Source organism: Pleurodeles waltl, chromosome 9 (assembly GCF_031143425.1).
Source record: "Pleurodeles waltl isolate 20211129_DDA chromosome 9, aPleWal1.hap1.20221129, whole genome shotgun sequence".
Lineage (NCBI taxonomy): Eukaryota > Metazoa > Chordata > Amphibia > Caudata > Salamandridae > Pleurodeles > Pleurodeles waltl.
The window spans coordinates 11,259,285-11,284,116 of record NC_090448.1 but is presented as its reverse complement, the minus strand read 5'-3'; the positions used below and the strand labels follow the sequence as shown (position 1 = coordinate 11,284,116).

General features: G+C 47.8%; 1 protein-coding gene across 1 annotated transcript in view; it reads left to right on the top strand.

Annotated features, from left to right (window-relative positions):
• Positions 1-207: 207 nt before the first annotated feature.
• Positions 208-24,832, top strand: part of LOC138258833 (RING1 and YY1-binding protein B-like) — a 208,469-nt gene continuing 183,844 nt past the window's right edge. Inside the window, exons 1-2 of the mRNA XM_069206104.1 lie at positions 208-415; positions 4,453-4,578. Coding sequence (XP_069062205.1) covers positions 378-415; positions 4,453-4,578 — 164 coding nt within the window. The 5' untranslated portion in view covers positions 208-377. The remainder of the gene's footprint in view (positions 416-4,452; positions 4,579-24,832) is intronic.

Genomic DNA, 24,832 nt, shown 5'->3' with positions numbered 1-24,832 from the left:
CGGCAAGACGTCACCTGTTCCTCGCGCACCCCCCTCTTCCACGCCGTACGTCCTTCCCCTCGGCCCTCGCACCGCCTCTGATTGGCCGGCGCCTGCGCGTTACGGGCTGGCCGGGCCGCTCCTTCTCGCGGCCCCCGGCTCGCGCCGCCTCCCATTGGCCGGCGCCTGCGCGTGACGCGCGCGCCCCAGCCACGCCCCCTCTGCCCCGTCGGTTTGTCGGTCAGTCGCTCTGCAGCCGCCGCCGGGAGAGGACGAGGCTGGCAGCGGCTCCGGAGCTCGGCCCTGGGGTTCGGGAGAGGTGGTTTTTTTCCGTTTTTTGTGGCAGTTTTTTTCGGGAACCCTGGATTGTGTGTTTTCCTGTGTGGATCTGACGTTTTATGGGGGTGACGATGGGCGATAAGAAGAGCCCCACCAGGTAGGGCCGCCCGGGCCCGGAGGGCGGGAGGGGGAGGGGCGAGGGAGGCTGGCGGGGCGGGGAGGGCCGTCGCTGTGCCGTGTGAGAGTGGCGCAGGGAGTGCTGAGCCGGGCTGGCCCCCTCCCCCGGGGTCACCTATAGAGCCCCCGACCCCCCAGAACCGCAAACAGTCTACCCAGCCCCCCAAGGCTGACAGTCACGTCTTCCACAGACAGCCCCCCGGAGCCTCGGTGCCCCCGAAACGGACACTTTAAACACCATGTACCCCCCCACCCGTGAAGATCTAAGGCTGACCTCAGACCATTTATCGCCCCCCCCCCTCCTCCTCAGGTTGGGGAGCCCCAGAGTCCCCTGAATGTGGCCCCCACCGGAGCACTCTACCCGGCAGGCTGCGTCCACCGCAGCCCCTCGTCCTAGACAGGCCTGTCCCCCCCCCCCCCCCCCCAAAAACACCGACCACTACCCCTACAGGCACCAGTCAGACCTGACCCCCCCCACCGCTCCCAGAGACAGCTCTTCACCGGCACGAGGTGCTATCCAGCATCCCACCCTGTGCCCCCACAGTCACCTGCACTGCTCCCCCCGGACCGCAGGGAAGCCCCCCACAAACACCGATCACTGCCCTTACAGGCACAAGGCAGGCCCGAACCACCCCCCCACCCACAGACAGCGCTCCACACGCCCGAGGTGCTATCCAACATCCCACCCTGTGCCCCCACAGTCACCTGCACTGCAGCCCCCCCCGCCCCCCAAACACCGATCACTACCCCTACAGGCACTAGCCAAGCCTGACCCCCCACCGCTCCCAGAGACAGCTCTTCACAGGCTAGAGCTGCTATCTAGCATCTCACCCTGTGCCCCCACAGTCACCTGCACTGCTCCCCCCGGACCGCAGAGTAGCCCCCCAAACACCGATCACTGCCCTTACAGGCACAAGGCAGGCCCGAACCACCCCCCCACCCACAGACAGCGCTCCACACGCCCGAGGTGCTATCCAACATCCCACCCTGTGCCCCCACAGTCACCTGCACTGCAGCCCCCCCCCCCCCAAACACCGATCACTGCCCCTACAAGAACCAGCCAGGCCTGAACCCCTCTCCCCACCCACGGACAGCTCTCCAAAGGCCCGAGGCGCTATCCAGCATCCCACCCCGTGCCCCCACAGTCACCTGTACTGCAGCCCCTCCACCCCAAAAAAAACACAGATCACTGCCCCTACCGGCCCCAGTCAGGCCGGACACCCCCCCCACCCACACACACAAACACACGCACAGACAGCTCTCCACAGGCCCGAGGAGCTATCCAGCATGCCACCCGTGCCCCCACAGTCACCTGTACTGCCCCGCACTGCAGGGCAGCCCCACAAACACTGATCACTACCCCTACAGGCACCAGGCAGGCCTGAACCCCCCCCCCCCCCACCCACAGACCGCTCTCACCAGGCCTGAGGTGCTAGCTAGCATCCCACCCCGTGCCCCCACAGTCACCTGCACTGCAGCCTCCCCCACCCCCCAAACACCGATCACTGCCCCTACAAGAACCAGCCATGCCTGAACCCCCCTCCCCACCCACAGACAGCTCTCCAAAGGCCCGAGGTGCTATCCAGCATCCCACCCCGTGCCCCCACAGTCACCTGCACTGCAGCCCCCCCCCCAAACACCGATCACTGCCCCTACAGGAACAAGTCAGGCCTGGCCCCCCCATCCCCTCCACCGACAGCTCTCCACAGGCCTTAGGCGCTATCCAGGATCCCACCCTGTGCCCCCCAAAGTCACCTGCTCTGCCCCCCCACCCCCCACACCGAACATTGCCCCTACATGCATCAGCCAGACCTGACCCCCCCCCCCCCCCCCCCACCCACAGACAGCTCTCCTGAGGCGCTATCCAGCATCCCACCCCGTGCCCCCACAGTCACCCGCACTTCCTCCCCCCGCAAAACACTCATCACTGCCCCTGCAGGCACCAGTTCCTGACCCCTCCCCCCGACAGCTCCTCACAGGACGCACACTGGCCCGAGGTGCTATCCAGCATCCCACCTCGTGCCCCCACAGCCATCTCATCTGCCCCCCCCCCCTCCCAGCCTTAGGAGCCACAGACACAGCCTCCAGGCAGAGTGCCAGCAGACTCCTATTTCAGACAAACCTCTACAGTACCCCACAGCCAGGCACCCCAGAACGCTCCAGGCACACCAGGGGGCCACCAGGTGACTTCTCACTTAGCAGGTAGCCAGAGGATGGGCCCCCTCCTGCCAGATGGGCCCTGTGATTCTGGATATCTGTTAACCCCAGAAAGAGCTGCCCTCGGCATCTTCTTTAATCTCTTCAGTCTCTACTGATGCTTTCCACTGGGCAGCCCCACCACTACCTCCTCGCTGTCCATGGAGGGCCATCTTTTGTTTCTCTGGGTGACGAGAGGTCCCCACCGCCGGTTGACCCTCTGCATGGTGGGGACGCCCCGACCGCCTGCTGACCCTCTACATGGTGGGGACGCCCCCACCCCTCTGCTGACTCCGTGGTGGGGCAACCGCACTGCCTGGTGACCCTCTGCATGGGCGGGGGGTCACCAAACTGCCTGCTGATCCTCTGCATGGTGGAGGCTCCCCCACTGCCTGCTGACCCAGTGCATGGTGGAGGCTTCCCCACCTACTACTGACTCCGTGTTGGGGCTCCCCCAGTACCTGCTGACCTTCCTCATGGGCCCCCCCCAAAACCGCCTGCTGACCCTCTGCATGGTGGGGGCTGCCCCCAACCGCCTGCTGACCCTCTGCATGATGGGGGCTGCCCCCAACCGCCTGCTGACCCTCTGCATGGTGGGGGCTGCCCCCAACCACCTGCTGACCCTCTGTATGGTGGTGGCTCCGCCGCGGCCTGCTGACCCTCTGTATGGTGGTGGCTCCGCCGCGGCCCGCATGCCCTCTGTATGGTGCGGGCTCAGCCGAGGCTCCGCCGTGGCCCGCTGACCCTCTGTATGGTGGGGGCTCTGCCACGGCCCGCAGACCCTCTGTATGGTGGGGGCTCTGCCACGGCCCGCAGACCCTCTGTATGGTGGGGGCTGCACCACGGCCCGATGACCCACTGCTTGGTGGGTGGCGCCACCCCCACTGCTTGGTGGGTGGCGCCACCCCCACTGCTTGGTGGGTGGCGCCACCCCCACTGCCTCCTACCCTATGGGTGGGGGTGGGGAAGCCTTTCTCACTTGCTGCTGACCCTCTGGGTGGGGAGGTCCCACAACCGCTTGCTGACGCATAAAACTCAACATTGACAACAGTTTCTGGTGCATATCGCATAGATGTGCGAAAATGGAGGTATATCACCCTCTGAGATGGGTGCCTGGTGGTCTTATAATGGTTGTGTAGAATTGTTGGTGAAGTATGTACAACCTCATATTTTAGAAGATCCCTTCCTCTCATACAAGGAGCAGCATTTTAGTATAGCATGCGAAGTTAGGGAGGCCAGATTTGGGGCTGGGATCCCATGTGTTGTGCTCTGTTTGCATTTCACTAGCACTTCATACACCGATGTGGAGTGTGGATCAAAAAGAGCAGATGTGTAGTATGTTTCACCATTCGGGTGCTTGGACTTTGTGAAAGTATTTTCATGTGCATGATGAATGATGTGGGTGGTGCTCACTTCTGACATTAGGTTTTGCACTTACTTGAATTTTGACTCTGAGAATTTCATTTGCTTTGTGTAACTGTAGCATTTGGAAGAGTGGGGGCTGTGAAGGTATTCCCTTTGCAGAAAGTGTTTTGGTGATAAAGTTCTGGTGTTGCTTTCTTGTGTGGCTGCGCTGATACATGGAGTGCAACGAAAAAAGAGACAGATCTTAAGTTGGGCTAAGTTGCAGCTCATCTTTCGCATTGCTAATGGATCATGTGATATCTGTACTTTCATTGTGGGTGATACAGTGGCTGGTTGTTGTGAATCTGTATTGATAATTGGGAAGAGGGGTTTACTACTTTTATGAAATCCAGAGGTTTACGTAACAAAGATGTAATTTCACCTGTTTTTCCATTTTTGTCTCATTTTTCCTCAAAGACCCAAGAGACAAGCGAAGCCAGCGGCGGATGAGGGCTTCTGGGACTGCAGTGTGTGTACCTTCAGGAACAGCGCAGAGGCCTTCAAATGCAGCATTTGTGATGTGCGGAAGGGCACCTCCACCAGGTACTGAGGCCGCTACCTCTCTTGCCTTCCTCTGTCTTAACCTAACCCTGAAAGGGCTATTTCTGCCCCTCACAATCACCTCCTTCCTTGGGTCCTCGGCACAGATAAGTTGACTTACAAGTAAAGCATCTGCCCTTTCACTTTCCCTTCAACCACTTTTTCCCCAACCCTGGAAGAAGTTTTACTTCTGCTCTTGTCAGGAGTACATTTCCAACCTCTTCAGTATGGGGAAGGATCAGAGAGGAGCTGATGAAAACACCTAAAACATGCAAGTTGGGTTTGCACACACTCCAAAGGGGATACCAACCCTGAAACTATGGCTTTCCATTGCCACCAGCCCCAGTATGTAGATTAGCTGAAAGGTGGCAAAATATGGGAATTGCTAGTTTTTCAGCCTTACTATATTATGAGCCCTTGCATAATCAGAAAGGCCATTATTAGAGCTCCTATATAACGAAATTAGTACCATAATTTGTCGCCGCTCTACATGATACCAAAGGGACAAGTTTTTTTTATTTTTTTTTATTTTTTTTAACAGGACAAGTATAGAGAGAGAGAGAGTAACCGCTCCCATGGACAAGTAGATATTTCATTAAATTCCCCATCCCGGACTGTCTTGTATCTGTTTAGCTTCGACTGGTTCTCTCGCCCAGTCTCTTCCAACCTGTTACCGCTGTGGTTCCCTTGGAAAGGGCTACTAAGAGGAATTCTGCCACCCACTTTCTCCTTGGAACCCTATCCCCACCCACACACACTAAGGTGGTGTTCTTTAATGCTCCCCTTCCCCCATTTGAATTCACTCGTTCCTTATTTTTTCTGTTTGATGTGTTTTTGTTTTCTTCCTTCATCGGTTTGCTGAAACCATAGTGATCTAATTTTAAGGTAACTCTCTACCCGCTAAATGTAAATACGAGAAGAATTTTCTGGAAATTGAATTGTTGCTCGATTTTATTTTTGCGTTTGTTAAAGTTATGACCAGTCTCTTTGCTTAAATTATGGCTGCATGCCTTGTCGACGTTGGTTGTTGTGTTGAAAAGGAACGTAAGAAGAACGTTCACTGAATGGGTCCCATAGGCCTGTGCTGCAATGTGTGATTGGCTGTCTTTGTGGTCGTTGCCTTGTGAGCTCCAGCTACATTGGTCAGTGCGATTCAGACAAGGCTCCAGAGGTTGGACGTCTCCTCTTCCCAGGCTCCTCCCAAAGTGCAGATCTGAATCTGGTACTTAGTTTGGTGCTTTGGTCTTCTTTTAAAGTTAATTTTGAGTTGTATTGTGTGTTTTTGAAACAATCCTTTCTTTTTTAAAAACCCAACATGCGACAAGTTGTGAAGGAAGAGCCCATTGCAACTGGACTCTGGGTGTCCCAAAAATGTAATCATCTGTTCACACTTTTCTGCTGGTAACCAAAAGGTCTGCACTTGAATAAAATTGTGATTAATAGGTGTGAATGTTCGGCCTATATGAAGCAAAAAACAAAGCCATTTAGTTCTTTGGTCGCAGTTTACTGTTTACCTTGGCAGGTATTAACTTGAGTGAGCGGGAGCTGCAGGTGTCCCAGCTAAAACCTCAGTGTGTACAAATTTTGTTTACAAGGTTTAAAGATTTTTATAATGTTTACGAGTCATGTAATGTTATTGCAGTATACAACTGAAATGGTTCATCTGTTCTAATTGTCACCACACAGTCCAAACGTGTTATGTTTCCTTCCTACATGTTTGTCCTCTGTCGTGTTTTGTTGGAGTAATAGGTCCCCCCTTCAGTGGGAACCTGAGAAGCTGATGAGCAGCGGTAAAGGGTCTCATGAGGGATGTTAAGAGAATAATTTGTTTTTATGCACCTTGCTACTACTCGCCTGGCACCCCTTTACAAATTCCACAGCTGAGAAATTGAGTAGAAGGGTATTTGCTAAAGGAGTGCTATTAATAACAAGGACTGCACTCGGATTGCTTGGCAAACATGCAGCTGTGGGGCTGTGAGCATGGCATAACTTTCCATGGTACTGTCTAAGTTATGGATTAGAAAGTTAAAGTCGATTCTGCTGACGCAGTGTCTATGTTGTAGTGATGGATCCTTGTACGGCTCTATATTTAGGTGTCCTCTTATGGGTTATTGACACCTGACTTGGAAAAGTGCATTCATTGTTCATATCTAAGATGGCAGCCTCCTCTCAACCATTACAGACCCATATTCCTTTTTTATGTAGTTGCATACTTTTGCTTATGCAAACACAGGGTTGGGTGTGGATGCAGCACCCAAGGCTTTCCTCCAGGTTTGGTGCAGTCATTGTCTTGTAAATGATTTACCAATGGGCTTTTTGACATCTGCTACAGTGGGCAGACTGAAGGTATACAATCTGATTTGGGGTGAGTAGTGGGTTCATTGTCTTCAGGAGACTCATGCATTTTGAACTTCTCTGAAGTCCACTTTGAGGTAGAGGGCAGCTCGCAGAAAAGATTAGTCAGTCATGTTTAACCAGGGTTTTGTACTGACCCTTATTATTATTCCATTTTTTTGTTTTTATACAGATTATGCACTTTTAGAGATGACCTATCCATTTCACTATCCAGAAAAGCATTAACCGAACTCTTACCGTCTCTTGGACTGTTTTTGTTGCAACTGGGCTTTCGTTAATGTGTCTGGGCATAAAGTACTAATTCTTAGTAAGCCTAAAGAAGTGACATATGTATTCTCAGTGTGACTGATATTACCACTCCAAGTGTGACGTACCAAAAACCTTAGCCAAATGGTGGATGGGTAGCAGCCCTGTACCAGGGGGTTACTGTGTCGGGGCCAGGCCCTAAGGATTACCACTGCATGAAAGAGGTCTTAGGATGGACAGAGCTGTGGGTCCTTCACAACCACAATACCTTTAGAAAAAAGGTACAGTATAGTGAGACTTTAAAGACCACAATGTACAACGCGTCATTTTTTAAAGTAGTAACTTGCAATGGTGCCTTTAAAAGCACATCAAGTACAAGCATTGGGCATCTTTTTACAGGAAATGTGTGTGTAATTGTCTTAAAAGCCCTTCTGTACAATAAAATTGACAAAAATGTAATAGAATATGAATGGAATTATACTTCAGGTTGGGCATCCTCAATCAGGGCACCTGTGGGACAATGTATGGGAACTGTTGTCTTTCTAGGCACATTTTAATAAAAACCACTGATAATGACTGAATGGGTTTTAAAAGTAGTTCTAAACATTGCACAGTTTTGAGTACACCACATGGTGTTAGTGAGCTCTGGGCTAGCTCCTGTGGGAATTAAAAATATATAGAGAAATACAGCTTTCACAGCAATATACAAATCCTTTCAATAGGGCCTAAGAGGAATCATCGCATTGTTAGCATGGTTGTTTAACAGCTAAACAGTTGCCTATGATGGTAGTCTGTGAGTCTACATGTAACAAAATACTTGTTTATAACCTGAACACTGATGAGAACCAACTGTTAAAAGTTTACCGGCTTTATCAAATGCTTTTTTCAATTAATAAGACTGATTAGATCAACTGTCTTTGTCATAATGTTGCATAAGAAGCAGACCTGACCTGTGGTATTGGACATAACGTTTTCAAGTACATTAATCAGGTCTATAGTTTGTCACCTTAACCAACTTGGACCTACAGTTTTGTGTATAAGAAGCAGACCTGACCTATGACATTGGCCTATAGTTTCACCTTAACCAACTTGGACCTGTTTAACAGCTAAACAGTTGCCTATGAGGGTAGTCTGTGAGATTACATGTAACAAAATACTTGTTTATAACCTGAACACTGAACTAAAAGCTTACTGGCTTTAACAAATGCTTTTTTCAATTAATAAGACAGATTAGATCAACTGTCTTTGCCATAATGTTGCATAAGAAGCAGACCTGAAGTGCGGTATTGGACGTAATGTTTTCAAGTACATTAATCAGGCCTTTGGTTTGTCACCATAACCAACTTGGACCTACAGCTTTGTGCATAAGAAGCAGACCTGACTAACCAACTTGGACCTACAGTTTTGTGCATAAGAACCAGACCTGACCTATGGCATTGGCCTATAGTTTATCACCTTAACTAACTTGGACCCACAGTTTTGTGCATAAGAAGCAGACCTGACCTTGGCATTTGCCTATATTTTATCACCTTAACCAACTTGGACCTACAGTTTTGTGCATAAGAAGCAGACGTGACTAACCAACTTGGACCTACAGTTTTGTGCATAAGAAGCAGACCTTTGTGCATAAGAAGCAGATCTGGCCTACGGCTTTGGCCTATAGTTTGTCATCATAACCAACTAGGACCTAAAGTTTTTGAGTGTAAGCTTTTTCACAAGGCAACCATCAGACAGTCATAACATTAGAAAGGCATACAGAATTACAGTGAGCTAAGCAACTTATTATCTCTCATAACCTGGGCCTAGCAAAGATATAGCAAATCTTAAATATCCAAGGTATGTCACATGAGGCATCCAACACCAAAATCTCCTTACCTTCTACGGTAATCTGTGAGATTCTGTGTAACAAAATACCTCTGTGTGGTGTAAGCTGTAATATAGAGTAATACCAATCAACCTATATGGCTATTTACATGGACACCTGCTTTCACAATAAGTACCCCAGTGCTGGCGTCTTTATCTTAACATCTCATAAAAAAATATTAGGCCTGTAGCCATGATCATTGGCTTGCCACCATAACCAACTCAGTTCTGCTGTATCGAGTATAAGCTTTTGCACAAGCCAAAAAGTGCAACACAAGCTGTTATCTTTTTTTTTAAAATATTTTTTTTTTAATTTTTTTTATTTCGCGGAAGCACAGAAGCTTGACCTGATCAAATCCTATACTAAAGGCCATTGTCGATTGAGCCCTTTTCTCAGTAGTGCTTTGAAAGTTATTTGTTGATCACATATGATCTGCCAACAATTTCACTGTGAAGCCAGACCTAATGCCCACAACTACAAGAATCCATGTGGGTTCTTGTAGTTGTGAGCATCCCATACTGCTCTCAAACACAAAACTGCCCTTTGTCGTCTAAAGTTAATGATGGAAGGAGAGCATGTACGGCCTATGATGCATTAATCATGACTGCCTTCCTTACGTCTGTGCTGTTGCCAGAGAAAAGCAAATTGTAAATTAACTAGTTATCTGAGACAATTTAATAGCAGTACAATCTCATGTGCGCATCCCTGGAAGTTCATGCTCAGGCGGCCATGCTGCTGCCTTGGGTAGTTGGGTAAATAAAGTAGTCGCAGCTACGTGGAGTTGAAGCACTTTTTCTGTGGAAGCACACAAACGAAGCCAAATCTTAACCTGTACTCCTGGCTACCAATATGTGGACAGAGCCAAAATGCATTCCTACAGGACTTCTGAAAGCTTTTTTAGGTTAGTCACATTATGTTATGTAGACTTGTAGACGGCACTAATCGCCTGTGAGGATATTCAGATGCTTAAGCCGGTGAGTGGGTGAATGACTCCACATAGTTATTTGAGGAGCTAGGTCTTTCACTTCTGACAGAGCTCAAGAAGTGAGTAGGAGGCCTTGATGTGCTGAGGGAGGCCGTTCTATGTTTTGGGGGTGATGTAGGAGGGAGTGCGTTGGTGTCTGGATGCCTGGTGAAAGTATGAGGTCTGCTGGTCCAGTGTTGTATAGGGCTTTGCATGTTTGAGTGAGGAGTTTGTGTCTGCTCTTGTGAACGAGGAGCCAGTGAAGCTCATTTAGGTGTTCGGAGTCCAGTATGAGTCCTGCGGTGGCATCCGCGATAGTCTGATTTCATCGTAGGAGTTGCTTTGAGATTACGGCACAGAGTGCGTTGGCATAGTTGAGCCTGCTTGTAATGAGTTATATCCAGCGACAACTGCACTGTCAAGCCAGACCCAAAAATGCCATTCTGCTGCTCCCTTTACCTAAGCTCGCATTCATTCCCAGAGGCTGCTTTGCACTTTGCTCCATGGTGTAAAGGTGTGTGTGATGTCTAGCATAGGTTTGCCTAGGTAATTGGTATAACCTTCCACATATTGGATGTCTTTTCTGTCCTGTCCAGTTTTGTGCCTTCTTCCAGGAGGCAGTGTTTTTTTTTTTTTAATGCAAAGCTCAATCTAGCTATCATAGTAGAATGACCTTTTGATACAAACCTTGTTTTTATTGATGCCCATGCTGAAAGTTTCACTAAGCTGAAAATTAAGGAATGGGTTGAAAGTTTGATTCACAATGCAGGGGGACAGGTCTTTAAAGTTGACTTACATGCTTAACATGCTGACCATAATCTGGGTGGAAGGAAGTAGTAATTTGAGCTAATCTTTTGTTTTCAATCTCTACTTTAACCTGAGAGCCGTGCCTCTTTCAGTTGCATTTGAGTCTGATGAGCAGAGGATAAAATTCAATTAAAAACAGAAAAAGAAGCCAGAGTGTTTTACTGTTGCCAACGGCATATGGAATGTATAAAATGAAAAGGTTGCAGAGGCTTTGAGGACACACGAAAATCTGACTATGTTGGTCCTGATGTGCTTTGCATTTAACACTCTTGCAGACGATTGAAAATATTAGTGTCAAGGTCGAACCTTGGTTTAAAGTGGTCATTGAAACATACATGTTTTTTTGACTGGGGTTGGGTGGGGTGGGGGGCACAGTTAAGCATTTTGTCTTTCCTTGCCCATTGTACTTGTATTCAAGATGTTTGTACTTGTGGCTGTAGTGGTTGCAAATGCAGATTGGAATCAATAACACATTATGTACTAATCATTTTGATGTAAGAAATAGAGCTGTGCTGATGCTGTGAATATGTTGTAACAATATTTTATAAGTCCAATTTGAGACTAAAGAATCCCATGTAAGCTGTTTAATCCTAGGTAACCTTATTAACAGCTTTAACTTTATTTGATAGTATTTGTAGTCAGAGATTTGTTGAGGTTTCAAGTAAATTATTGATGTATGGTATTGACAGGTTGCTCCACACAACACTTTTAAGGCATATTATTTCTGCACTTAAATGTACCGACCCTCTGGTCCCATGTTCCTTAATTATGATGATTTCAATGTATTGATAAACATTTTGAGCGTGATTTTACATTTCTGATAAGTCGGTCATTGCTGCTTTTGTGTCGAGCTCAGTGGTGGCAGGTAATTGTACCTTTCTAGATGCCTATTACTTGCTTAGATATGCCAGCACATTTCCCATCCCAAGTTCTTTGAACTGTGAGGCATGAAGTGCATTAGCGTTTAAGTCAGAATTGTTTGGCGCCTAAAGTTTCCAATTGATAACCTGTTTTTAGTAAAATAATTCAGGCTTTTGAAAGTTCCTTTGTGTGTTGACTACCGATTCTTCCCAAACCTTTGACTTGAGGGATTGATGGACCGCCAAAGCGTGGCAGTAGGCAGCATGTCAGTCTGAGCTGATAACTTGGAGATGGCTTGAACAAAAAATGGTTCTCAGGATAAAGGTCTGAACAAGCTTTTTCTTCAACCTGTGGTCAATTTACTTTTCAGAGTAGCTGTAGTGTTTTTCATTAGCTAGTGTAAGGCTTTGGGTTGCTTATGAACCAAGATTGAAATGTACATAACATTTCCTGTTGCATAGAACGTATAATTTTTTTTCCATTCCTCCTGTGCTTGTGATGATGAATAAGTGCCCTACACGATTGTTTTTTGTAGTGGGCTCTATGCAGAATACCAGTTCATCTGACGAAAAGGTCCGTCCTACCAGCCTTAGCTTGTGCCAGATCATATTAAATGCACTGCTTACATCCGAATGTGAGTGTCACATTGATTGAGAAATTCAATTTAATTGGCTAGATAATTAATGGCCATCAGGCCCCTAAGCCTTCTAGTTGGGACATTATGATGCTTTTTTATGAGATCTTGGTGAATTTCCCTCCAACACAGTGGTTCTTAACATAATATTATCTGATGCGTACCACTATTTTGGAATCATTACCAAAGGCTTACCCATGTTTTTTTCCCCTTGTTTCACATGTGCTTTTGAACAAAAAGTATATACTGTGCAGCAGAAATATTAAAATACTTTTTAAAGATGGATAAATTACTTGGTTTCAACTATTTATAATGAACATTTGTGGCATTATTATAACATTTACTAATTGATTACAAAATGTATGTGCACTAATGTGATTAATTTTGAATCCTCTTTTAAATATCTCCTCCTGAAATATATATTTTATGGTTGTCCAATAACGGATGAAATTGCTTCGCTATAGTTTCTTAAAATGTGCAACTGGCTCATTGGGGAATCTTTTCCCAGATGTTTTTATTTGAAGATGCAACACAAATTGCGGGGAGAATTATTTTAGCCAATGTGATGTGAAAGTATCAATTCATGTAGTTGAAACAAGAAGGGAAATGTTACTTACAGTATTATAAAGCACTTCTCTGCACCAGCGCTATAGTAGTAATGACTAAATGTAAACCGGTGTGAGAGACATCGTTGAGCAATATGGATTGTGTTACAGAGGAGGAGGTCATTACTTGTATATAGAATTAAACTAATCAATGTACATCGCTTAATCCCGAAAGCTGAGAACTTTGTACCAGAAATAAACATTCAATGTATATAACATCACCTTAAATACTAGTTTTGTATTGCTTTCTTGGTCGGTACTGGCTAAGACTCTAAATTGGAAGAGAAGAAGTAACCAGGTACGTTGTGTGTTAAGGAGAAAACAACATTGTGAAAGGGAAGTACAAATGGAGCTAAACCACTCACAATCTCTATAGAGAACACTAATGCAAACTATACTGTCAGCCATCTTGGAATCACTGGATTGATCCTCAAAACATCAAATTGTGCAGACGTTGTTTGGCACGTATTTAGAGAGGCTTGGCTAGGGTAATCCTACTATTCTTTGAGATTATGGAGCTCAACCCAGTTAAAGTGACCTATTACTCACACAGTTGAGTTCTGCATGAAATATTGAAGTCCCTACAGCTAACAGGGCAGACTATGGAATACTTATTTTTTAAAGACAGTTTTATAAGAAATCAAGCAATAAGATTTAGTTTGATAGTCCTACTTAACTAATCCAACATCTGTGTAAAACATTAATTAAAATGTGAGAGTTGTAAGCTTAAAGCTCTGCAGTGGTGTAATCTTAACCATAGTTTAAGGTAACCGTACGAAAGCAAAGATCTGGAGATTGAGTCTGTATAGCTGTTAAAAACCAAACTGTAATGTGGATACGATTGTACGGATGCTGCTGGAGAAAAGGGCTGAACAATGCAAACAAGGTATTCAAAGGTGAAGGGAATAAAATCATTTTAAACCGGGGTTAGCAGGTTACTGTACTATAGACATGTCCTAAATTGATGATTTTTGAAAATCTCCCTAAAACACAAGTTCAAGAACTAAAAATGAGCTTAACTCTTGAATGTGCTGTTGAGACTTATCAACACTACCCATATCAGAAAATGTTTTAACCTATTGAAAATATGGGTAATTAAAATAAAGTTAAGCAAAAGTCCAGAAAAAAAATCTTATAATTTGACATGTGATCACTCATTATTGATATGGATATGTGGATCAAACAGAATGTTATCCATGCTAAATATCTTAAAGTGCAGCACACTATTGAATATTAAGAGGATTAGGTTCAGGTGACCTCAAACAAAGGATGTTTGTGAAGGATATGAATGGTTGAGAGATCACCAGTTTGGACTTTATTTCTCCTCTGTCATATAGGTAGTATTTGCCTTTGGGGCAGAACTTGGGCTTGAAAGGAGTTTAATGTCGTCTTTTGATAAATTGTAAAAGAAAGTCAACTTGGGTGACTTGAGCAGCGAAATAACACAAGGGCATATTAAGCAGAGTTTAGATTTATTGGGAGAGATCATCTTGGAGTATAGACAAAAACCTGAGCAATAGTGCACATAGAAGAAAATATTAAAGTATTTCTTACTTATATAGTCCAATGAATATAGTGTGTAGGACAAAGACATTGTATCCAAATAGTACTAAATTGAGTCTGACTAGTTGTCTTGGTAATTTACTCTGAAGACAGGGTACTCATTGTTTTGAATTACCATATGAAACAGAATGGACCAGTTGAAGCAAAGATAGCTTCATGGCACACACTCTGTGAATGATGGCTTGATAATCACTCTGCTGGACTGTGTGTGTGTACATTCATTATGCCATGGTAGACCTGGCTGTGTCGCCTTCTGCGTGGGTAGATTTTTTTTTAATAAGTAACCTTCACACTTCTTGAGTGACAGAACAGTGAGTGACTGAGTAACTTAGTTTGAAGTATAACGGTACATATCACAAATTAAACGTTAAAGTGGAAAATATCTTGATAAGAACTGATCTAATTACTGTGGTTGCTAATATCTGTACAAAATGGTGTTCAGTACCTAAAAAGCAAACAAAAGCTTGCTGAGCCACTTAGTGATATTGAAAGGATTAGAGAATGCCACCACCGTATACAGATCATCATGGCATTTTATTTTAATACCACTTCTGGGGAAGAGAGCCACTTTAATCATGAATGGGCCCATCACCTCCCCAAACCCATCTGTCGGGGCGAAGGACTATATCACAAAGAGGACATTTTAGTCAATTAGTTGAGTAAAATGAATTTGTGCGTGCTAAATGGGTGATTCTCAGGTGCTGTTTTAGCATAGTTTACTTGCATTAGGGGACAAAATAACCTCCATTTTGGATGCATCCTGATTGATTGCTGGGTACCCAAATCACGGAGTTGGCTGCATTCGTTGCATGGATGCTCCAGAATTAATATTTGGTGATAAGGAACAAGTACATGGGGAGGGTGAATGTTTAATTAAAAAAAAATGCTGTCCTTAAATCTGATACAGTAGATAACCCGGAGTATACTATCCAACAGTAAAATATTAGGAAGCGCTCAAAATGGAGGACTAATAGTAAATTACTTGTGTCAAGTAAGAGTAGTTTTTGAGAATACAGCAATTACACTGCAATCCATAATGTGTGGTTAGCCGTACACTGGTAAAAAAAAATTAAGATTATACCATGTAAATAATTGGATAGATCTGTCAGTAAAGTATATTTGTACCATATATAAATAATCGCATAGATTTGTTTATAAAGTATAAGCATTAGTGGAATGCATTCAAAATATTACTAAACAGAAAAAGATAGTACTTGCCTGACTAGAAGGAGGAGCCTGACTCCACGTTTTGCTCAGACTGGTGGGCCCTGGCTTTGAGGGAGCTGTCCCTAAAACTGCTTGCGGCCCGGCAGTCTGCACGCACCGGCATGCGTGACTCCAAGAAGGGCTCAGTTGAAGATCACGGACTGATTTCGGAGCACCAAGTCCTCCTCTTTCCATTCGAGGTCCTCGGGAAAGAGGCATGAGAAGAAGTCCAGTTGGACTTCGTCTTCACCTTGTTTGTCGGCTGATGAGACGGGCAGAGAACATCTGCATTCCTGGCACGGTTCTGCGGGGCTGTTAGCCAGTTTGACTCCACGCCTCTCACCCTTTCCGGGAGCCGGATCGACACCCGCTCAAATACAGGAGTTCTGTGAGGCCATGCGCCGTACATTATAACGGGCCGACCCCTCTCGCATGCCTTTGGACCCCCAGGGTTGGATGAGACTTCAACCAGATCCACGCTGGCGGCTTTGGCCTTGGCTCCGGCAGAGTCTCCGGGATCCAAGTCGGCATCTAGACTGGTGGTGGTTGTACCCAGACAACCATTTCCGGCGCCAGTCATGACACTGATGCTACAGCGGGCGCCAAACCCATCCTCATAACAGATAAGCCGGAACAGCGTCACACGATGCAGACGGCATTGACTGTGCCTTATTATTCACAGCAAGGCATGGGTGAAAAGTGGGAGGGGTCACTGGACACTTTAGGACACCAGTTGGAAAGATCGTTGGACTGGTATGAGTAGCTAGGAGAGACCAGTGGCCTGGATACCTCTCCAGATACTGGCTTGCTCGCTCCCCCAACTGTGGGTACGGAGGAGGGAGCATCCTGTGCAATGGTGGTTCATAAGGCAGCTGAGATGCTTGACCTCAAACTGCCCTCAGAGGCTGTCAAGACAGACATCTTGACGGAAGTGCTTCAGCCTGAGACTTTTACATCTGAACCCCTTTTGCCCTTCAATGAAGTAATTGCAGATGCCTGCTGGGAACTTGGTCCAAGCCCGGCACAGGGGCACCTGTTAATAGGATGCTTGCCCCCGCCATTGCCCAGCTCTGGGTGATCCTAGCTTTCTCAGCTAATACCCCACCCCTGAGAACTTGGTAGTCCAAGCCTCCACTGCGTATTCCCTTCCGCTCCTCCGGAGAGGGAGTCAGAGGCTGGACCGCCTTGGGAAGAAGTTGTTTTCTTCCACCAGCCTGGCACTGAGGTCAGTGAACACGTTGTGTTTATTGGGCCATATCTCACATACCGTTTGGGACACTGTTTCGCAAGTGCTGCTTCAGGTCCTGGAGGAGGCGCTGACCATACTCTCCCAAGCAATGAAAGACAGGAGAGATGCAGTTAAGTTCACCATCCAGTGTGGCTTATATACGACTAACTCGCTGGGCAGAGCAGTTGCCTCGACAGTGGCCTTATGGCGCCACACCTGGCTGAGGACATCTTGTTTTTCTGGGAATGTCCAAGCAAATCAGATGGACATGCCCTTCGATGGCTCTTGCTTGTTGGGTGAGAAGGCAGACTCGGCGCTGGAGCACTTTAATGACTCTCGAGAAACGGCCTAGTCCTTGGGCCTCTTGGTGACCCCTCGTCCACAGTCTGCCTTTCGGCCCTTTCGTGGCTATGGCAGCCCTATGCCAGCCACGGTCCTGCACAACCAACCCAGGGTTTGCAAGGTCGTGGGCATGGTGTCTTCAGACCTAGAGGGTCTGCAGGCCAGAACTCGTCTGCCACACAGCCCCTGTGAGAAAGTAGCCTCTTTCTAGTATGGTAACCCCCATTTTTTTGGCCTGTTTGTGAGTGTTTTCAGAGTGTTTTGCCTGTCTCACTGGGATCCTACTAGCCAGGACCCCAGTGCTCATAGTTTGTGGCCTATGTGTGTTGTGAGCATGCTTGACTGTGTCACTGAAGTTCTGCTAACCAGAACTCCAGTGCATATACTCTCTCTACTTACCACATTTGTCATTACACTTTAGTGACTCCATATTCCAATTTTGATTGGCACACTGGACCCCCCCTTATATGTCCCTAGTATATGGTACCCAGGGCATTGGAGTTCAAGGAGATCCTTATGGGCTTCAGCATTTCTTTTGCCACTCATAAGGAGCTCATACAAACCTTTCATCAGGACTGCCACTGCAGCCTGCGTGGAATAGTGCACACACTATTTCACAGCCATTTTTCACTGCACCAGGTAACTTGCAAGTCACCTATATGTCTAACCTTCATTTACTGAAGGCTAGGTGCAAAGTTACTGTTTGTGAGGGCACCCTTGCACTAGCAAAGGTGCCCCCACATTGTCCAGGGCCAATTCCCCAGACTTCGTGAGTGCGGGGACACCATTATAAGCGTACACTACATATATGTCAATAGATATATGTAGCTTCACAATGGTAACTCCGAAAATATGGCCATGTGAGGTGTCTAAGATCATGGAATTGACCCCCGAATCCAAATCTGGTATTGCGGTGCCAATCCCATGCATCCTGGGGGCTCCAACATGGACCCCCAGTACTGCCAAACCAACTCTCTGAGGTTTCCTCTGCAGCCCCAGCTGCTGCCACCTCACAGACAGGGTTCTGTCCTCATGGGGATTGAGCAGCTCAATCCCAGGAAGGAACAACAATGCATTTCCTTTAGGAGAGGGGTGTTACACCTATTTCCACCAGGAGAGGGTTTAACAGGCATGGGAGGGGCACAGACGGTGCCCTCCTTGCATAATTCAGTCTACACCGGTTCAGGGACCCCCACTCCCTGCTCTGGGGCAAAACTGGACAATGGAAAGGGGAGTGACTACTCCCCTTTCCATCACCACCCCAGGGGTGGTGCCTGAGTCCCTCCAGTGTGTCCCAGACCTCTGCCATCTTGGATTCCAAGGTGTGGGGACCCTCTGGAGACCTCTGAGTAGCCTGTGCCAGCAGGTGACGTCCGAGACGTCTCCTGATAGGTGCATACCTGCAAAGGTAGCCAATCCCCCTCTCAGGCCCATTTAGGGTCTCTCCTCTGGGTGTTTCCTTAGATTTGGTTTGGAAGATTCCTCCAGGACTCCCCTTCATCCTCTGCTTCAGCTTCTGACCGTCGGATCAACCGCAGCCTGCTTCAGGGACCACTGTAACTGCAACAAAGTATCCAGGATGACTCCTGTGACCTGCAACTTCAGCTGCAGCCAGCAACTGCAACAGTTTCCATGGTGTGCACGCTCTGAGGACCGCCTGTCTTCACCCTGCACCAGAAGAACCGAAGGAATCTCCCGTGGAGTGACGGAGTCACTTCCCTGCTTCTGCAGGCACCCTTCTGCAACCGGTACTGTGGGACTCCTCTCCTGAAGACTAGTGTGCTTCCTGGAACACAGATGGTGGACTGAAGTGAGCCAGACTGTGCAAAGGTCCAGCAGTCCAAATTTGGTGGAGGTAAGAGCTTGCCTTCCTGTGCTGTGACAGTACCCATGTGCACTGCATCTTCTGCAGCTCCTTGGGCTTCTGTGCACTTCTTCCAAGAATCCTTTGTGCTCAGAGTAGCCCAGGTCCCCAGCACTCCATCCTGCGACGCACAGCTCCCTGAGTTGGTCTCCGGTGGCGTGGAACCTTCCAGTGTAGTGCTGCGACTGCCGCACTTTGCATCTTCTTTGTCCCTGTGTTCTGGGACTCCTGTGGGTGCTGCCTGGCCTTCTGAGTCCCCTCAGTCTCCTCAGTCCAAGTTGAGACCCCCAGGTCCCTCCTGGGTCCAGGCAGCTTCTTTTTGACGTAAACCGCGTATTTGCTTGAACCAAGGCTTGTTGGCGGTATCCAGCAACGCAAACAGCCTGCATCCAACGACTCGATTTGGGACATCTCCTGCACCACGCAGGAGCCCGCAGCCATCTTCTTTGATGCTCTTCTGTACTTATCTTCTGACCGGAGATTCCACTTTTGTACCTTCTTCTAGGTTGGGAGTCCTTCCTGGACTTCTGGACTTGGTCTCCTCTCTCCACAGGTCTTCATGTCCAGGAATCCATTGTTTGTTTCTTGCAGTCTTGCTTGGTTCTTGCATAATTCTTCATCACGACTTGTAGTATGTCCTGAGGAAACTTGTTGTACTTTACTCCTGCTTTCCTGGGCTCTAGGGTTGGGTACTCTACTTACCTTTGGTGTGTTTCTACATCCCCAGTGCCCCTCTACACACTACACTTGCATATGGAGGAATTTTACATTTGCATTCCAATATTTTAGTATATGGTTTGTGTTGCCCCTGGGCCCATTGTAATCTATTGTATTTTCTACTGTTTGCACTATTCTATGACTGTTTACTTACCTGATTTGGGTTACAATTCTATATATTGTGTATAATACTTACCTCCAGAAGGAGTATTGCCTCTGAGATATTTTTGGCCTTGCGTCACTAAAATGAAGTATCTTGATGTTTGGGAACACTGAGTGTTGTCTTTGCTTGTGCATAAGTACTGTGTAACTATAAGTGGTATTGCAGAAGCTTTGCATGTCTCCTAGTTCAGCCTAAGCTGCTCAGCTATAGCTACCTCTATCAGCCTAAGCTGCTAGAACACTTCATAGGGGATATCTGGGCCTGGTATAAGGTGTAAGTATCCAAGGTACCCACTACAACCCAGGCCAGCCTCCTACAGCCCCTGGCAGCTGCAGCCTGAAAGCCCTCCAAGTTTGGATCTGCAGGACCGTGCTTGCCAAGTTTGAGGAAGAATACACCATCATCTCCTCCACTGGTATTCTCTGACATCAGACACATGGGTACTGCAGATCATCAGGAAGGACTATGCTCTACCTTTTCAATCCTTTCCTCCTCTTATTCCACCAACATTTGAACGGCTGGCAAAGGATAATTTGTCACTGCTCCGAGAGAAAGTTACGGCTCTCTTGACTAAGAGTTGTAGAAAGGGTCCCAGTGTCAGAAGTAGGCAGTGGCTGTTATTCCTCCTACTTTCTGATCCCCAGAAGAGCAAGGGTCTTTGCCCTACTCTAAACCTATCGACCGTAAATCTCCTGAAAAACAAGAAGTTTGAGATGCTCAGGTCTTGTCTGCCCTAGACCTAGGAGACTGGTAGGTAGCGCTAGACTTGCAGGATGTATATTTTCATATACCCATCCTATAGGCCTGCAGACGTTACCTTGTGGTTCAAGGTAGGCCACAAACACTTTCAGTTCCCTGTACTGCCATTTGGCCTTACCAGTACCCCTCGTGTGTTCACCAAGATGTTGGTGGTGGTCGCAACTCATCTGCGCAGGTCAGGGGTTTGTCTTCCCCTACCTCGACGCCTGCCTGTTGAAGGCAGGCTCACCCCAGGCTGTTGTCTCCCACCTCTAGGCTACAGTGCACATCTTGCATTCGTTGGGGTTTACTACAAATGTGCCGAAGTCACACCTGACTCCCTCTCATACGCTCTGTTTCATAAGAGCTTTTCTGGACACAGTGCCTTTTTGGGCTTAACCTCCTGAGCAGCGAGTCCAGGATATTCAGGCCATGATACCGATGTTTCCGCCTGTATCCTGGGTTTCAGTGAGAATGAAACTGCTGGGCCTCATGGCCTCTGGCCTCCTGCCAGTAAAACATGCCAGATGGCATCTGTGGACTCTGCAGTGGGATGTGAAATTCCACTGGGCACAGAATCAGGGCAATCTCGCCGACATGGTCCAGATCTCGGAGGGAACTGTGAAGGACCTGCAGTGGTAGTTAATGAACCCCGATTGGGTCAGTGGCAGAATCCTCTCCCTTCTCTAAACAGCCGTCACAGTAGTGACAGACGCGTCACTCCTGGGATGGGGCGGCCATCTGGGAGAGGTAGAGATTAAGAGGACTCTGGTCTCCACATCAACATGTTAGAGGTCATGGTGATTCGACTAGCATTGAAGGCATTTCTTCCCTCTGTCAAGGGGAAGATAGTGCAGGTTTATGGACAATACCACCACAATGTGGTACTGCAGCAAGCAAGGGGGGTTGGGGTTGTGGACTTTTTGTCAAGAGGCCCAACGTCTCTGGACATGGCTGGAACAGCAGGGCATAACCCTGGTGGTTCAAAACCTGGCATATTCTCTGAATGCCAGGGCAGAGGAACTCAGCTATCAATGCCTAGCGGATTACGAGTGGTGTCTCCATCCGGAGGTGGTATAAGGTCTCTTTCAGCAGTGGGGAGAGATTCACCTCTGAAGAGAGCGTGCAATATCAGCTGTATTGCGTGTTGGAGTTTACAAGGCGGCACTTGCTCGGCTATGCTTTGTCACAAGTGGAGCTCAGGCCTTCTGTACACCTTTCTGCCCATACCACTCCTACCCAGAGTTCTCAAGAAGATCAAGAATTGGGCCCAAGTAATCATTGTGGCTCCAGACTGGGCACGGAACGTCTGGTATCCCGAGCTTCTGAAAATGAGTATCAATCCTCCGATCAGGCTGCCCCTTCTGGAGGATCTTCTTTCGCAACAGCAGCGGAGGGTTCTTCACCCAATCCTGTCAACTCTGCACCTTCATGCATGGAGATTGAGTGGTGGCAGATGACAGCCTTCAAACTTCCTCCCGAAGTCTGTAACATTATCTTGGCAGCCATGCATTCCACCACAAAAATGGTAAACACCTGCCATTGACAAAGATTTGTAAGATATTGTACAGCGAAGTCTATTAATCTCTCTCTGCTTCTCTGATATTTTTCTGGGGACACTGAAGTGCTATCTCTCTGCTCTAAGCCTTTCTTCGGCTGCTTGAGCAACCCTCTCTTATCAAGTCCCCTATTGTAAATAGTTTCTTAAAGGACTTGTAAATATGTTTCCTCCCACGCCTTTTGTCATGCCTTAATGGGATCTCAATCTAATTCTCGCATACCTCATGTGTGCCCCTTTCGAGTCTTTGCACAATCGTCCCTTCGGCTGCTCACCATCAAGACAGACACCTTAGTGGCAATAACATCTGCCCAGCGGGTGAGTGAAAAACCGGCATCATCTAAGCAGCCATATTTCAGTGTTTTCAGAAAAGGTTGTGCTACGCTCCCATGCCTCTTTCCTATTTAAGGTGGTGAACCCATTCCATCTGGGTCAAACTGTCACCTTGCCCACCTGCTTTGCTCCCCCACATCCCACTAAAGAAGAGAAGCCACTCCTCTGGCTGCACCCAAAAATGGCATTGTCGTTCTACTTTGATCACACAAAAGAGTTCCGGGTGGACGACCAACTCTTTGTGAGGTATGTGGAAGCAAAGAAGAGACGGCAGTACAGAAGTGGACATTTTGCACTGGTTCACTCTGTTTATTAAGATCTGCTGTGCCCTGGCTAAGAAGCAATCTCCCAAGGGCTCAATCCACCAGGGGAAAAGCTGCGACCACAGCTCTAGCATGTGGAGTCCCAGGCCCGGACATCTGCCAGGCAGCAAAGTGGGCATCACTGCACACATTTGCCAAACACTACTGCCTGGACAGTCGGGTCTGAAGGGATGGGCACTTCGCCTGTTTGGTCCTGCAGGACTGTAGGAAAGTACCATCTTACCTGGCATGTTACCCCCATATTTCACTCTATATATGTTGTTTTGGTCTATGTGTCACTGGGACCCTGCCAGGAAGGGCCCCAGTGCTCATAAGTATGTGCCCTGTATGTGTTCCCTGTGTGATGCCTAACTGTCTCACTGAGGCTCTGCTAACCAGAACCTCAGTGGTTATGCTCTCTCTGCTTTCCAAATTTGTCACTGCAGGCTAGTGACTAAATTTACCAATTCACATTGGCATACTGGTACATCCATATAATTCCCTAGTATATGGTACTGAGGTACCCAGGGTATTGGGGTTCCAGGAGATCCCAATGGGCTGCAGCATTTCTTTTGCCACCCATAGGGAGCTCTGACAATCCTTACACAGGCCTGCCACTGCAGCCTGCATGAAATAACGTCCACGTTATTTCACAGCCATTTACCACTGCACTTAAGTAACTTATAAGTCCCCTATAAGTCTAACCTTCACCTGGTGAAGGTGGGGTGCAATGTTACTTAGTGTGTGGGCACCCTGGCACTAGCCAATGTGCCTCCACATCGTTAAGGGCAAAATCCCCGGACTTTGTAAGTGCGAGGACACCATTACACGTGTGCACTGTACATAGGTCACTACCTATGTACAGCGTCACAATGGTAACTCCGAACATGGCCATGTAACATGTCTAAGATCATGGAATTGTCCCCCCAATGCCATTCTGGCATTGGGGGGACAATTCCATGATCCCCCGGGTCTCTAGCACAGAACCCGGGTACTGCCAAACTGCCTTTCCGGGGTCTCCACTGCAGCTTCTGCTGCTGCCAACCCCTCCGACAGGTTTCTGCCCCCCTGGGGTCCAAGTAGCCCTGGCCCAGGAAGGCAGAACAAAGGATTTCCTCTGAGAGCGAGTGTTACACCCTGTCCCTTTGGAAATAGGTGTGAAGGCTGGGGAGGAGTAGCCTCCCCCAGCCTCTGGAGATGCTTTGATGGGCACAGATGGTGCCCATCTCTGCATAAGCCAGTCTGCACCGGTTTAGGGATCCCCCAGCCCTGCTCTGGCGCGCAACTGGACAAAGGAAAGGGGAGTGACCACTCCCCTGACCTGCACCTCCCAGGGGAGGTGCCCAGAGCTCCTCCAGTGTGTCCCAGACCTCTGCCATCTTGGAAACGGAGGTGTCTGTGGCACACTGGACTGCTCTGAGTGGCCAGTGCCAGCAGGTGACGTCAGAGGCTCCTTCTGATAGGCTCTTACCTCTCTTGGTAGCCAATCCTCCTTCCTAGGTAGCCAAACCTCCTTTTCTGGCTATTTAGGGTCTCTGCTTTGGGGAATTCTTTAGATAACGAATGCAAGAGCTCATCCGAGTTCCTCTGCATCTCCCTCTTCACCTTCTACCAAAGGATCGACTGCTGACTGCTCAGGAAACCGCAACAAAGTAGCAAGACGACTACTAGCAACCTTGTATCGCTTCATCCTGCCGGCTTTCTCGACTGTTTCCAGGTGGTGCATGCTCTGGGGGTAGCCTGCCTCCTCTCTGCACCAGGAGCTCTGAAGAAATATCCTGTGGGTTGACGGAATCTTCCCCCTGCAACCGCAGGCAGCAAAAGACTGCATCACTGGTCCTCTGGGTCCCCTCTCAGCACGACGAGCGTGGTTCCTGGAACTCAGCAACTCTGTCCAAGTGACTCCA